This window comes from Tympanuchus pallidicinctus, unplaced genomic scaffold (assembly GCF_026119805.1).
Source record: "Tympanuchus pallidicinctus isolate F22 unplaced genomic scaffold, pur_lepc_1.0 scaffold17, whole genome shotgun sequence".
In the NCBI taxonomy this organism is placed as follows: Eukaryota; Metazoa; Chordata; class Aves; order Galliformes; family Phasianidae; genus Tympanuchus; species Tympanuchus pallidicinctus.
Window position 1 is genome coordinate 14,945,834 of NW_026294690.1, and position 16,662 is coordinate 14,962,495.

The 16,662-nt window shown below is 41.5% G+C and overlaps 1 protein-coding gene across 2 annotated transcripts in view; it reads right to left on the reverse strand.

The window, feature by feature from the left end:
* Positions 1–16,662, reverse strand: part of TAFA4 (TAFA chemokine like family member 4) — a 71,053-nt gene that overhangs the window by 39,113 nt on the left and 15,278 nt on the right. The window contains exons 2-3 of one of the 2 annotated variants that reach the window (XM_052678934.1): positions 9,063–9,198; positions 6,023–6,138 (exon numbers count right to left, since the gene is read on the reverse strand). In XM_052678934.1, the coding sequence (XP_052534894.1) occupies positions 6,023–6,138; positions 9,063–9,142 (196 nt within the window). In that variant the 5' untranslated portion in view covers positions 9,143–9,198. Of the gene's footprint in view, positions 1–6,022; positions 6,139–7,510; positions 7,872–9,062; positions 9,199–16,662 lie in introns of those variants that run through there. The other variant, XM_052678935.1, reaches the window with a different exon arrangement.

Genomic DNA, 16,662 nt, shown 5'->3' on the forward strand with positions numbered 1-16,662 from the left:
TAGAGACTATATAAAAAATAATGCTGCCACTGTAAGATGAATAAAATAAAGATTGTATTTTCACAAGCTTTCCCCCAAAGTTTTAGAATCTGGTCACCCTGATATTGCTGGAAACAGCTTGGTTTTGGCCTCCTGATTCACACTGATACAATGGACTTACCATTTTTTTGTTGAGACTGGATCTTCCAAAAAGTCTCTCTTCTTTTTGCTATATATTACTGCTTCCCTTTTTTTTTTTTTTTCTTTATTTTTTCTGTAACATGATGAAGTACAATACCCATAAGTACACATTCTTCACCTCATCAATAATTTTTTCCCACAGCTCCCTGGGATAAACTTTTTATAAAAGACTATGAAAGACTGAATTAACACTGAATTTATCTTTGCTGGCAGCTTCCATGCACACATGGATTTTGAAGAAGACCATCGTATATAGAGCAAGTTCTCACTGTTATTTAAAACTCCTTCTTCACCCCTCGACCCCAAATAAAGGTTCAGTTCTTCCTCTTTTTTCCCCCTCAAAAATACACAAGCAAACATCATGCAGAAAACTCCATCTCATTCTGTCTCAAAGGGATCCTATTGCTCAACTGAATTGCTTTCCCTACCCTATTACTTGTGATCACAGCCAGGGCTGTATATTGTAGCTACCCTATATTTAGAAACTGGGTAATAAAACACATAAATAACACGCTGAATAAAACATTAAGACATAAAAGGAGCTAAACAGCACAAAAGGCTAAAGCTTATTGTGCACTAACCACATCTGACCCATTGTAATACAAAAGACACATAACTCTAATTAGTAAAACGCACCGTTGTGACTTAAATCACGAGACAGCAAGTGTGCTGTCTGCCTGCAGCTGTGCACTGGAGTCCTTTTCACAGCCTTGCAGGGCCCTCTGGTGGAACTGGGAACCAAACCCCTAGCAATCTGACAGCACTGTTAGAATGAACGATATTCCAGCCCAAAAACAAGAGGACAATCAGAACCCTGCTTTTCCCTTTTTTCCTTGAAAGTAGCAGTATTTCTAACATAAAGTTGCATCTTCCAGCTAGCCTTCAATTAAAGTAGATTAAGCCCTGGAGCCAATGTAAAAGAGAAGTTTTTCTACTTGACTCTATCAGGGCACAATTTTACTCACAAAGTCTTTAAAGCTGTGAAAAGCTGCAACTGATGAGGAACAACTCTGTCTGCTGCCAGACCACCTGAAACCAAAAGCCCGACCAAAAGGTATTAACAAGACTGAATTCCAGTTGACATCTCATATTCAGAGAAAAGAAGAAAAAAAAAAAAAGATCCTGAGAGCCCTGCAGACCAAAACAACTGCAGTCAATGGTAGAACTCTGTCCCAGGCCTATGTACATAAAATATTTGCCATTACCAAGTGACAAGCAGACTGCTTCTGTGAGAAACAAGTGAGTTGGATTGTCCCACTGGTAGGCTAGATCAGAGAGCAATTAAAGACAGACAGAAAATCAGAAACAGACACATTCTAAAAAGACTGCCTTCTCTAACCAGCAGCAAGGGAAGAACAGGAACAGCAGAGAGGAGAGCCTTTGTTTTCTGCATCAAAGGCACAACTACATAACTCAAATGATGAGCTGAGTCCCATGCATCAGCCTCACCCAGTTCAGGCATCAGTCAGAAGGGCACAAAGGAAAATGATCATGAGAGCCCAGAAAATTATCTCAGATCCCTGTGCAGATCCTGTACAGCCAATCAACAAAAGAAGCCCATCTTTTACACACAGTTGAAAAATTGAAACCCCTGGTCCTCTAAACAACAGCCAAGACAGCATCCTGGTTGCAGGAGATTGCATCTAAGATGCCAAGCAGCAAATTAGATTTTCTGCTGCATTTCACTAAGCAAAGAGGTAGAGTTTTCAACACCTCAGGCTGCTGCTAATTCCCTTATGAATCCACTTCCCAATCTCCACGGTCATGCACATTTGACTTGCCATTGCAATTTTCAACAAGACTTCTCTCACTGAACCTCTGATAACCTTGTAAATTAATCCATCTGCAGAGCAATGGGAAATAAACTCTGTGAAGTTACTATTCATTCTTCCAGTTGGCAAGAAGACCAAGCTGTCCCAGTGAACTCAAACAGAGTGATTTATCCCTATGCTCTGCATCATCCTGTATCTGTGGGAAGCAAGCAGATTATTAGGGAAGAACTCTTCACTTGAAATCACAAAGAAAAAAGAAAGTGAACCAAGTAAGACAGTTCAGAGTCAAATTTGGCCCTACAGATGTATATTAAGCATATGGTTTCCAGGTGTATTAATAATGGATTCTCCAAAATCTGGAATCTTCAGCAAGCAGAAAGAGGCTGAAAGTATTTCAGGTAGAAATCATCACATCAAAATAAAATGCAGCAGCCCCAAAAAAGCCAAGCTGCACTGGTTAATCATGACAGAAACTGTTCAGCTGGTTATACCAATCAACGAGCTACAAGTCCAGCCCCCAAGTGAGATGACCAGAGGAAGTGTCTATTCAATGTTTCATCATTTGTGGATCCTGACTTACAGCAGTGAGGTGGAAACAAATCTCTGGTACTAAAGGTACATTGCTTCATTCAGCACAGCACGGAATTGATAGTTATCCTGGTCTCAGTTAGGAACTCTGGGAGCTTGAAATACCGCCTCATTCTAAATAGCTGTGGAAAGGTTGGTGCTCAGCCATTGTCAGTGCAAAAGACAAGCTCTTCAACAGGGTACTTCACAGCAATGAAATCAGATGAATGTTCTGAATCGTCTTTTCTCCACAGATAGAGAGGGAGCCTGCTGAAATAATCTGCATAAGCAGCATCTTCAGTGATGTAATGATAATGAGAAGGAACATCTCCCCTTTACCTTTTGCCTAGTTAATTTTGTCAGTCAAAATTATTGCGCCATTCAAACGAAAGATAGGTTGAGGCCTTCAAGCTGGATTCAAGATCCAAACTTCTTCAAAGCAATGGCAGAATTGGCTTGCTAGATTGAACAGGGCTCTTTCTCCACTAAGAGTTATTTGATGGCAGCAAATATATTGCAGAACAAAAGAACAGGCCTGCCTTGTCCTACACTTTATTACAGTGATGAGGCCCTTTTTGTCAAAGGGACTGCTCAATGCCATTGTCTCTCACTTTTCAGCAGCAGGATTGTTTCTGGGTCCTTAAAGATCTAGCCTCTGTTCCTGTCTGAATATTATGGAGACAGCTGTCAAATGTCATTCTTTCAAGTGCCATCTAAAACAACCAAAGTCAATATGTGTCTTTTCCTGGATTAGACTCCTTAAAAATTGCAGTATTTTGCAAAGAAAAAAAGTCAATCCCACTTTTCAGCTTAAATTCTATTGTCTGCCCTTGGCTAATAAACTTTCTTAGATGTCATGAGTAAGCACTTTTTCTAAAAGAGACTAGTGATCCCAAATACAGACTGAAACACATTTTCAGGGGTTTTCAGGGGCAAATAACGCATTCTTAAAAACAAGTTCCTCTTAAAGTATCACAAGCTAGGTGCTATCACAGCCAAAAAAAGATGATGCTGGGAAATGCAGGCCCCATCATGAGGACCTTCCAAATGCTCTGTGATGCCATGCATCAGATAAGGGAGACAGGGAATCAAAAGTGGGGTGACTTGCATCTGAAATATAGAATCAATTTGGGATGGGGGTCACTTCAGTGTATGCATGAGAGAAGCTCATGTCCAGGGAAGAATACGACACGTGTCTAAAAAGGTGCAAAAAAGCTCCAGCCTCGAGGCATTCTGTTTGAAGAAGAAAGAGCTCTATGATCTGACCATACTACTATGCAGAACCTTTCTTTAGCCTACCAGAGAAAGCACTGTAAGAAAATTTGCTTAACAGTTGAGAACCTCAATTATGTTTTATAATACTTCTTTGATAAAGGGAAAAAATCCTTAGTGTCAGTTAAAAGAATGCAGTCAAGCATTCTGAACTGTTGTGTTAAAAGTTTGCCAAAATTTACATGACACATAATGAGCATTCATCGTATGAGCCCACAACAGGGGATCACTGCTGCCTTATTACATGTATTTCCCTTAGGTACACATGCAAAGTGCATCTTAAAAAGAGAAAAATAACATTTCTTTTTGCAAGACCCTTCCCTGAATGACAAAAGGAATTTCAATGGTTTAATCAGCTCCAAAATGTGCTGATAAGCAACAGTTCTTTATAGGAAGGGTCAAGAATGCCTAATTAACTTGGCATTGTATGTAGACTCTTCTCTTTAGTGAAGTGATTTAGTCAGTTACCATAACAGCTACCTGTAAGAAGGTAATACAAATCATCTTGTATTCACTGGAAAACCTTATAGGGTTTCGCTTAGACTTCTGTATTTCTCCATGACCCATGACTGTATCACATGGCAAACACACTTCACTATATGGAAAAAGCATCTAGCAGGGAAAGTAGTTTTCAATTCTTTTGGTATTTTGTCAGTAACTTTAACACCCTTACTGCTGGTTTATAGTTTTGGCCAGATCTCCTTCAACAGTGAGATGTCAAACCCCCAGAAGAAAGTAGTGGGCTGGAATCCATTTTCAATGGCTTCAATCATATGGTGTTCAAGAAAAAAAAAACTGCCAGTAAACCATATCAGTCCATGCTTTAAAGAAAACTAGAGGGATTTTTTCCCTGACAAGACGACTAAATTTAAATAGAACTTGAATGAAGCAGTAGGCTCATGCTGGATGGGCAGTGCCAAATGACACATCTGAGCATGGTACAAATGCTCTACAGCACCATGGAACCCAGAAGTTGGTGATAAAGCAAGGTCAAGAGGTATCCTGTGTAGTTCTTAGATACACATGTGGCTAACATGCTGTGAGTGCATAGACAGACACAGCAGCTCTACGTAGGTCAAATTCATTGGGGTGCACCAGGATTTTCAATTTTTTTAGCAAGCACACGATGATCCTTCAGCTCCTACCTAGACAATCACAAGAAGCAGCCAGGAAAGAGCTCAGCAGGTTGTCTCATCTGGAGAATGAGCACTCAAACAAAAGTACCTTCACTTCCTAGTGCTGAGCTGAAGTGTATGTTAACATTACACGTGGACCCATGAGAATGTGATTCAGAGTTAAGAACATTACATGCGTTAATGGCAATGCACCTGATTTAAGAATGTGACTATCACAAATAGAAAGCAGAAATCCCCATGCCAGCACAACTCTAACTACAGTACTGAGAGCTCACTCTTCTCATCTTGTGGGTGCAGCCAGGATTTTGAGCTCTCCTAAAATCAGAATTCACTGGTACTACTGTGTTAGCTTTACCTTTCTTGCTTCTGGGATCAAAGGTGATACAGGGCATTAGCACTGGTACATCTATATGCCTTTCTGCAGTGAGGCTGGGTTCTCTGCACAGTCTCAGCACAAACACATTGCTTCCAAGATCCAGTCTTGTATCAGTTCACAAAGCCAACCCAGCTTGTTCTGAGCTTTTTCTGCCATTTATAGATACTTACACTGTTCTTGGTAGATCTATCTCGCTAGAATTTAAATGCATTCCTTTAAATGCAATTATTTTTGCTTTACTCTGCAGGAAAAAAACATAGCATATGACAAGATGAACTAAACCACAGTCCATATCTGTGTTACTCTGTGAAAGAACTGGCTCACGCAGTCTTAGAGCTTTGATTTATTGCTCACCAAAGCCAAGGATACCATTAGAAACTCTCCTGGTAAGGACTAGATTAGGAGAGGGAAGATAAAGATACATTTCAGAGTTGTTTAAAAAATAAAATAAATAAAGAAATTTAAAAACTGAAGTCCCAGCAGTCATGAAGCTCACCAGAAAAAAAATTTGGAGGGATTTCACTTCAAAAAATTGCTAGAAACTCCATGAATTTTTACAGTAACATGTTTTGTCGCTGCTGTATTTTTAACCCATTGCACTGATTGTAACACGCTGTCAACAGCCTCATCAGTTATCCACTGCTAAAAAGTGGGCCCTAACATTCTGCAAGTGGTATTAATTGGTCTCAGTAGCACATAATGAGTTCAAACACTCCTACCTGTGTGTCCCCGGGGATGGTGGCTAGAGGCGGACAACAATTTACAGCAGACCATTAACACATAGACCAGAAAAAGCCAGTCAGATAGAAGCATTGATTTGGCACAGAATCTCATCCTGGAGGCAGAAAAGGAAGAAGATGAGTGAAAGAACAACGTGGGTAGGGAATAACATAAAAACCAGTGCTGGAAAGGAAACTCTGTGAAGATACTGAAGAATAACAAATAAGGCAGCACTGACAAAAATCACTTTCACAGTTTGGCTGAAATCAATTCATTTTTTAAGTATGCTTTACCAATAGAAGAAACGCGATGGCTGTCACACATCAGATTACCACACATATATTTATAACAACACCACACAACTGCAGTGCATCTTGGGCAGCATTGTTTTTTGGTTAAGGTCCATCCACAAAACTTCAATATGCGTATTGATAACAACCCTTGCCTCAAAATCATAGAAACACCACAGTACAATGTCATCTGTATTTAACACCCCTTCGGGTCTATCACTCAAGTACACATTATCTGCTGGCTTTCCTGGACATCACTAGGCTTGCTAAGGGTTAAACAGTCATGAAACCATCAACTCAGCCAAATACATAAGGTCTCACTACTCTGTCAATGTTAGAAACTATTTCAGAAAACAGTTGCTTAACAGAAGGCAGATGTTGTTAGTCTTATTTATAGGAGCGATAGAAATACAGACACAAATCCCTAGTAATTTTGCTGCAAATATCTGCAATTAAATCCTTCAATAGCTTATGTTATGCCATTCATCATATAGAAAGTTAATCTGATCATTTTCTTAAACTCAATTATGATGATGTATTACTTGTGCAACACATAAATGTGCATTATGCACTTGAACTCCTAGATGTAACATTTCCCACTTTCAGAAAATGCTGTAAGCAGGAATACATCAAATTAATTAAAGGCAAATCACAGATTTGCATAAACTGAACTAAATACTGCTTTCATAGCAGCGTTAGTCTGTAGTTAATCAGCATGCTGGGATTTGGACAAGCCTATCACAAGCATTTTTATTTGCACCAAGAAGTCCTTTGAGAACTTTTCCCTGCAGATTCGAGTTCTGATTCCTCCAGGTACATTCTGAATTATTTTTTTTTACACTTATATATCTTTATAATACCTGAAATTGTTCAACTAATCAGATAACTCAAGTGATAATTTGAAAATAAATAAATAAAATTAAAACAATCCCATGCCTTAGCTTAGTCTATGGCAGGCAGGTTTTAAATCCAGTAACCATCTGCCAGTGAAAATAAAGCAGATCTCACATTTTCTCATTTGAGAGTGCTTGCCCGATTTTCCTTCTTGCTCATCACAAGACAACACTGTTCTCTCAACATGTATTAATGAGAACATTGATGAGGCCCGATTAATTCAGAAATGCACTTCTTCATATCAAAAGTTAAGAGGCCAGAAACCTGTCGCAAATATATTTTAGCAACAATCACTATTTGTACCTGCTGGTTTGGGATTCCTTTGTTTTTAATCAAGGAATTGTTCTCCCCCTTCAGCTGTCCTTGTAGTCTTCAGCCCATCATTATATATATATATTTTTAAAAGCTTCACATTTATTGTAAAATAACACAGAATCTTAAAGAAAAAAATAAATAACCCATATTTTAAGGATTGATTTGGGAAAAATATGGATATTAAACTATGCTAAGAAGATGCTCTGTTTTGAAATCAATTTAAGAAGAAACAGATTCCTTATTAACAGTGTGTGATTCAGGCTTCTGCAAGCATGAATCAACCAATCAAGAGACAAAAACTCCAGTGCTCCTTATCTATCCTAGAAGTATCCTCTTACGGAGCATCCTAAGCTAATTCACAGCAGTTACCCTTCAGCTGATAACCATGGGCCTAATTCACCTGCACCCAGCTGAACCACAGGAGGCCAGTGCAGCTAACGGGGCTGAGTGAGAGTGAAGGCACAAGTGTTGTTATTGCTGTTGATCTTCATCTGGGTAAACTGCACAGCAGGTATTAAAATCAATCTACCATTTCAGAGTTCAGTCCCCAGATTTTCCCCAGATAATGACAGTAACGCCACGCTATTGAGGGGAGAGCTGAATTTAACCATTTAACCATTGTTTTCTGTCTCCTCTTATGACAACAGTAACACGTGGCTTGTACCCTGTGCACCAGTACCTCTGAATAGGAAGCCAGGATTTACTCATCTTGCTCATCAACTCTGCTGCCCTAAACCCGAATACAGAAATTTGACCCAGGTATCAGTGGACATCCCAGGTCTGCTGTCACTCTGTAGTAATTAATAAAGATAGGGACCTTCCTTCAGGTTTCCTAAGGTGTTACTAAAAGCAGGATTTAACCTTTGAAAGTAAATACTATAGACAGAAATTCTGAGTGTGTCATTTCTGGTGTGACTTGAAAATTGGGACAGATATTTGGCCTCAAATCGTGCACTGGCTGCTCAACAGCTCCTTTTTCAGAATTTAAGTGGATCCAGGTGTTCCCACCATTCCCACTAGAGGAGCGAGCCCAGGCTCAGTGGAAATGTGAGCTGACATCATTTCAAAGCTTTCCCATGTTATGAAAGTCTGACTGCATTGAAACCAGGACCCTGATGCTAGATAGGTAATGGGAAACAAGGCTCAATTAGCATAACAGAGTAAACTTAGTCTTGAGTAAGTACATTTGAGTTCAGAAATAAGTGAATCACTAAAAAACATCCATACAGTTATATCCAAGCTGAGAGGCTGCTAAAACCATTCAGTATCACTAAAACGATACAACACTTGCAGACTTCAGGTAGACAGGATACAAGTCTTCAGCCCACTAACATAGAGAAATACAGGGTGATCTTTAACAAGACAAGGGATGGATGAAATTTGGCAGACAGATGCAACAAGGGGTGCTGGGCCCTTCAGCATCAGCAGGCTGCCACTCTCAGAAATGTCAAGCCTTAGCTCTCTCAGATTCAAGTGCATAGTGTTGCTAACCACAACAGCAAATCTTCAGTGTCATTTGAAAGCTAAAAAGCACTCTTACCTTGGGGACTTTGCAAGAATTTTGTTCCAGTCAAACACAATTATTTCAGTGTGTTTTTCATAGTTATTCCAGATTCCCATTTGCGGCTGCAGATAAGCCTTTCTGCATTTCAGAACGTTCTCTTCACTTTGGGGACCTACAAAGAAAGCCATATTACACTGCAATTAACAACTAGAATGATGCTGTGAAATAGATCTTTGTTATCAAAATCGTTGCTTCACAGTGCCATCTACAGTACAACCCGATGCCAAAGGCAGCAAACGCTGCTCTTCTCACTTGTTTAAAAGAACACAGGGAGAACTGTGTGGAGACAGCTGTGAAATACCACTACATTAACTACATTTAGGCTGCATGTGGCTCTGGGCAGCCTGGTCTGGTGGTTGGTGACCCTGCACATAGCAGGGGGAGTGAAACTACATGATCATGATGGTCCTTTTCAACCCAGGCCATTCTATGTTTCTATGATTAACAAAAGGCAGAGTTTGCTCCACTGAAAATTATACATAGAAGGCATGCTGCTTACTGTGGGCTGACAACCAAGTGTCCTCTCTCCACACAAATGCCATGGGAGCTGTTAGATTGTGGAAGGACACTGCCACGGTGCAAACAGATTTCTACACGATTGCTTGAAACCTCCAACAAATTGAATAAGAGGTTATTAAACGTGGAGTGAAATCCTTCACCATATTCATAAAGATTTGGCCAAGGCCCCTGGAGTCCAGCCCCAAAAGGAGCAGAGAGGGTCCACAGGGCTGCATCCATAGGATCACGTCTGTGTGATCAATGTTTTACTGCACCCACTGATGCTTTTGGTTCTACTTGCACCATATTCAGGCCAAGCCCACCTGCACCCAGAAGCTACATTTCCAAGTCATTATATGAAGATAGTTTTCTAGCACTAGTGACACGCATTCCACCGAATAACGAGCTCAAACACTCCAATTCATAGGCAGCCAAGTCTCTTTGCTTTTATTGTTTATATTCGTTCTCTCACTTCTATCCCTGGGCTCAACTTGACCTTCTGTTATTGGAAACAAGACACAGTGTAATTTGTGAGAGTAATAATAATGTGGTCTCCCCTGATGGAGTGATCACAATAAGCTTTTCCCATGTTCTCCCACCACTCCTTTCATTTCAGTAGTCCTTTGATCAATTGGAAACCCACTTTTTAAGAAACACAAAATTACATTAACACACACTGGGGGCAGAAAAGTCAGTAAGCAGACATCTTCCAGGAGCTTAGGACAGGAACGGCCCTGGCTCAACACACTCCATTTCTTCCTGCTCAGAACACAATGAGAAAACAGCAAACACTGGAATTAAAGCAGTACCAGGCCAACAATCCATAATTAACCACATTTTACTCTGTCTCAATCCTCAAATGTGGAGTTTCAGAGTGAGCCAAAGTCGCAGTGCAGCAGTTCAAATCAAAACAAAACGTGGGCAAAAAGATGTCTTAGGGCAAGCATTATATCAAGCCTTTCTTGTTAGTAGTTCTTAAGCGCATAAAATATTAAAAAATAAAAAAAATCAGTGTGCTTCCAAAGGCTTACTGAGAAGAAAAGCACGCAAGCAGGCTTTTCAATACAGTATTGAAAGACTGAAGTGCGGCGTGGTACATTTTTACCCATTTCATAATAGAACAGATAAATATATCCCCACAGTGCTCTTGCAGGAATCAATACCTCCATACACCAAATTAGGTTTTGGCACTTCTTTGCTCTGTAATTTTTATCAGAGAAGGAAGAAGAACTTGAGATGCACCTACAGGTAAATACTAACTTCAGTGTCACCAAAGACACGTTAAACACTGGGTAGAGACAGGGAAGTACTGGTTATCCCAACTCATTCTAATTAGAGGGATACAGCAAAAGAAGCGGATAATAATGCATATCCAGGGGCATTCTGATGCCTTGCAGGCACTGTATATTTCTTTTGACACAATAAGACAGCATTCTAAAGTAAGTACTCTTCCCACCAATATTTACATGTTGCAAAATGCCTCTTACAGCCACTTTCTGCAAAGGATGAATTACCAAACCTTTTTAAGCCATCTCTTATAATAAGCTATTCAATAATTTAGACAACCTCCATCCATTAAATATTCAGAAAGCCCTAATTCCTCCATTCTCTCTGACTCCTGAGGGGGGGGGGTGAGGGGGGGAGAGGGCAGTCAGGCTTCCGAAGGCTCCCGAAGGCTTCCGAAGGCTCCCGAAGGCTCCCGAAGGCTCCCGGCGGCCGCCGCCTCTGCCGCGTGGCGCTGCTGCCCCCTGGCGGCGCCGCGCCGCCTCAGCCGGCCCCATGCGGCGGAGCTGTCGTCGGCCCTTCCGAGATCTCCTTTGTGCGGGAATGAGCTGTCCAGGCAAATTAAGTGTTATCATTAATCATGCTAACACGCTGCTGTCACAGAACTCCTCCGTTCACCCTCCCCTCTGGGAGCCAGGCTGCTGTGTGGGCAGACGCCAGGCTGAGCGCTGCTCCCAACCCTCGAGGTCCTTCGAGAACCCCCAGAAGTGCTTATAAGGCAATAATGCTTCAAATCACAGCCACGGGTTTGATCTGAAGCCTTCAAGTTGCAGTAAATTCAGCACGGCAAAGTTATTCCAGCAGTTCATTAACCTCCCTTTAAACACTGCGCCTTATTTCTAATCAGCGTTTGTCCAGCTCTGCTTCCAGGCATCCGATCTCATTAGGCTGTTTCTCCTTCTCCTCTGCTATCACACGCAGCACTTGCAGCCTGCAGCTCAGCCTTTGCTGAGCAACTTCACGTGTTCATTCGATGCAGGAAGCCTCTCCTTGAGAGGTTTTGCAATATTAAACCCATCACCTCGCTCTTCTCTCTATTGCTGCTGACTTCTCAGTGTCAGGTTTTTTGAAGTGAACACCAGAAGGTAAAGTAACTAGAGATGATCTTTATTAATACCATGAGAGGTAACCAACTTTCCAAACTGTACTCAGTGTTCTCTCATGATAGATCCTGTGCATCTTCCAAGTGGGTTCATCACAGTTCTGCCCATTCTCATTAACACCTACATCTATTAAGAAGGCTTTATGCAAACAGAGCACAAAACTGTGCACAGAGTAACATGAGACTGTTCTCCCATTGCAAGAAAGCAAAACTTTTACTGTGACCAGTTTCCAAGTCTTTACTCACAGACTAAGCATCAACTTTTCTGCTGTAGTTCCCTCCCTGCAGGTATTACTGAGAAAGGCCTGATCACACCAATTACTGAACTGCTGTTATATCCACATAGGATGAGGCATTGGTCCCAATAACAGTCTGCCTATCCACACTAATACAAATATCCTGTGTGCCATTTGTCTAGGGGCACGTGTCTGTCTTCATCAGAATTTGGAGCTCTCTCCAGGGTGTATCTGTCATTACTGCCCTGTTAGAGATGAGAACAAACCATCCATCCATTGTGGACTTGTTAATAGGATGAGCTGGGAGGGCTGCAGAGAGTGAGAGTATGAATCCTCTGCTGGAAAGCCTTCTTTAGCTGGACAAAAGGCCTCAAAGTTTAACCTGGTGGAGCTCAGGTCACACAGAAGCAGGAACAGAGGTATGTAGAACAGGAAAACAAATTCAAGGTGAGAACAAACTGAAGGTGAAAACTAGAGGAGTGCCAGAAGCTTTCAAATTCACATAATGCAAGGAGGATCTTGAAATCAGAGCAGTTGCTGCCTTTGCTTCTGCAAAACAAGTCAGGTATCGACTCAGAACCTGACACAGTGTGAACTGCAGGGCACAGCTTAGGTCCACTCCAGGCAGGACAGCACTCATGGCTTCAAATACTCCAGCACTTATGATTCCCAGCACTCTCAGTTTTAGAGAGCATTTACGTGGCCAGGAGAACTAGCAGCTGAGTTATGCTGGCACAAGTAGCTGATCACTCGCAGTCCAGAAATACGAGAAAAAATATGAGAAGATCATCTAAATGAAATAGAATCTAATATAGTACCTGAAATGTTAGGAAAAGATGTTAGAGCCTGCTCTCTCAACTCAAACTGAGCCAACATCTTTCCTTCAAGAAAAAATTCTACTAAGACCAATAGGATTACAGCTGTAATCCTGAAAATTATAGCTGTAAAGTGAAGACAGAATGCACGCTTTTCTCCATATAACATTATTTATTATTCATAATCATCCTACAAAGAATCCTTCTGCCAAAGTAAATGCACAGAGAGGTAAGTAATGCAATCAAGGTTTCATTTTGAAGGTTTCACAAACAGGCTTCTCAACTTGGACAGCAAACACAGGATATTTCCTCGTTCCAGCCTAGCGTTTCAACTCTTTCAACTACATTTATCAGAGAGAATTTTTCGCTGTGATTATCCAGGTTCTTTCAGGCCCTCACTGTAGCCTGTGAAACATCTCAAAGTCTTCCCCCCTCCTGGCGTATGGCCTAGTTAAGAAATGGGCAGAATTGCAGGCACTGTGTTCAAGGAAGCACAGGATCTGCCTCAGCCCTGTTCAAAGAGGAGGCAGTGTCCAGCTCCACTCCCAACTGACCTCCCCACAAGCAAAGCAGTGCTGTTGCAAAGCAGGCAGCATGCCAAGAGATATGGAGAAATGCATATCTGAAATAAATCTCTTCAGCAGAATGTTTCAGACAGAGCAAATATGCATTTCCCCTACTATAAGCTTTTTGCACCAGGTAGCAAAGTGGTAATTGGTTGCACAGAATATTTCAAGCAATAAAGACCCCTGTTTTCCATACCCTGGGTTGACGTAGGAATTTGATTCATTTCCATAGAAGTAAAAGATAACTGACCCATAGCTATAGAGTAGATCTCTTGCCTTTCTTCCCACTCACCAGGGACACAGGTGGGCTGGTAGGTGTTTTCACAGAGATCACTTGAACAGGGGAATGAAGGGTGAGGGAAACAGGTCCCATACCTGCTTGTGCCTCTGGCTAAGGCAGTGGTCCCAGGGCTGTGCTGGCTTCTGCCCCACCGTGCAGCCAGGCCTGGACTCACATGCAAGAAGCAAATGATCCCCCACTGCAGGTCTTCATACCTCAGAACCCTGAGCACAGACAGCCATCCAGTGTACATCTCTCATAAGTGGAGGAAAGTAGCAGCAGAAAGAATCTGGAAACACCTCCTAGGTGAACTGGAGTTTTTACACAAAGACATGGTCAACTTGTGGTACATCTAGCTATCACTGTGCTTTTCAGGTGGTTCTATGGGATTTATGCAGACAGATCTAGTTCTTTCTGATCCTTCTGTATTAGAACATTATATTCTCTCATTCTCTAAAACATTCCACTCACGGTAAGTAGTCACATCACATCTGCTCGTTCTTTCCCCTCAGTCCCCATCAGGCCATGACTGCAACAGGGTCTGTCCATTTCTGCATCACCAGTGTCATCTGATCTCTGTTTTCATTTTGTTTCATGAGACACTCCAAGAGGAAAGCACAGAGTAGTTAGATTCACTCTTAGAACACAAACATGCTTTATGAGCAATGGATGCGCTATGGCCGATGAAGAATCCCAACTGCCTGGGTATATGGGATAATTGTCCCACTTGGGACTCATTAGCTAATTGTTAAAAGATTCTAATGAAAAGCATCTCATAAATACAGCGCTAAATTTCCAAAAGTGTAATTATGGACTGAATGCACACTTTTAGCACCTGTGTTATCAACTACACAAGCCAACAGCAAAATATGTTGTGCTGTGCTATTTCTGTTCTTGCTCTCAGCCACATTGCAGTGCATAGGATAACTACTAGCAAATTGAAATTTTAATATTCCTATTTTTGTACAAAAAATAGCACAATTAGCTTGAGATTCCAGCATACAAAATTTCTTGTGGCAATGCTGAAGAACTGAATTTGCATGGGAGGGAAAAGGTGCAGACCACAGAACTGTGAGTAAATTTTTGATCTCTTATTGTCATTTGACTTTGAACCAACTGGACAATCTTTTTATTTGGAGTTAGAAAACGTTGTTTGCTTATCAAACTTTGGTCCTCAAATTATCCAAAAAAAATTACCCAGTCTCAAAGTTGTACAGCTCAGCAGCACCACGCTGGATAAAAGTTCTGACCATCATGAAATGCATCCCCCAAGTACACGGCTCTATCTGAGCTGGAGGTACCTTAACTTGCATTCCACCAGTGACTGCACTGTCTCGAGTCCTAAATTCTGACTTTTGCTCAGCCTCATATCCTGGAGAAGTATCTGCTTTTTTGGAGCTAATTGGAACATGACCATCAGTGTATAAATACAGCACAGGTAAGTTCAGGTCTCATTGAGTTTGAGAGACTTGAGTGAGGCTTTACATCCTTTATGTCATGCTCTGCAAGTACCAGAAGCCTCGTAAGATTTTCTACATCGTGACAGCATACCCTGGTGCAAGACAGTTTCAAAACTCCTGTTATTTACATTCTGCTTCCTGCCCTCCAGAAGTGATTTCCTTTGTTCCTTCCTCTTCCAGCCCTATCCTTCACATCTCCTTCACTGTCTCTCCTCAGCCCCTTTCTTGTTTACATAGCAGCTCTTCCTGCCTCCCCTGGGAAACCCACCTGCTCTGCAGCAGTGCATGAGAGCATCAGGGGAACGGTTGGCAGGCAGAAAGAAACCCCAAATGGAGGTCATGCATTGATCAATAGTGAAAAGTGGCCTTTTTGCTTAGAGGAAGTTAATCATCTGCTAGCTGCTGTTTGCATCCTTTCACAAGCACAGGGAAGCCAGACAGACCTCTTACTGCTGCTGAGGCAGGACAGCAGCAGCACCAAGCTGATACTGTTTGTCAGGAGCAGTAAGAGGTGCTAGCATGGTATTTACCTCTGGAGCACCTGAAGTGTCAGAAGGGAGAGAGAAGCAGAGCCCTCCTTCTGGCACCTGCCACAGCTAAAGGAGCAGCATGTGAATGTGTTTCCACACAGGAGGCTCAGCCCAGTTGTGCTGACTGGAGTAAGAGCATGGCTAGACTCTGAATAACAGCACATCCTCTTCAAGAGCAGAGCTAGAAGCTTCCTTCTTTATTTGCTTAAGAAAAAAAAAAAAAAGGCATTTTCACAAACCTTGTTCTTTCTGTTCCCAATCTGAGTTTTGCTTTTGTGTGGCCCCTTGGCTCACTTCATGACCACACAGCCGTCTGCATGAGTGATGGGAGGAGCTGGGAGGAGGCTAAGTGGCATAATTTTGATTGTGCTTTGAAATGCTCAGGGATGGAAATGAAGTATGAGATCTGCTCACTTTCCCATGATTACGATTGCCTTGAAAAGTGTGAGATCTCTAGAAAGTAATAAATTGTTGATCATTTGTTTGGTTTCATGGCAGACAACAATCAGCTTTTAATCAGCTTTTCGTCACCTCTGGAGAGCTATTAACTCTCTTAAAAATAATTACAAAGTAGAAAAGAAAAATTTCCTCTAATTATTTTCATCCAGGAACTCGAGACTTCATGAATAAAATCAAGATCCACAGGGAAAGAAAAAAAGAAAGAAAAAAAGACAAGCTGAACTTGGTGGCACATTTAGTTCACTTATTTAACATGAGATCCTGTTTGCCAGAGAGCTGGGGCAGCAAAACACGAACAGAATGATAGTTATGTTTTTCACCAAACCTGCTTCAGCACGTTGCCCAA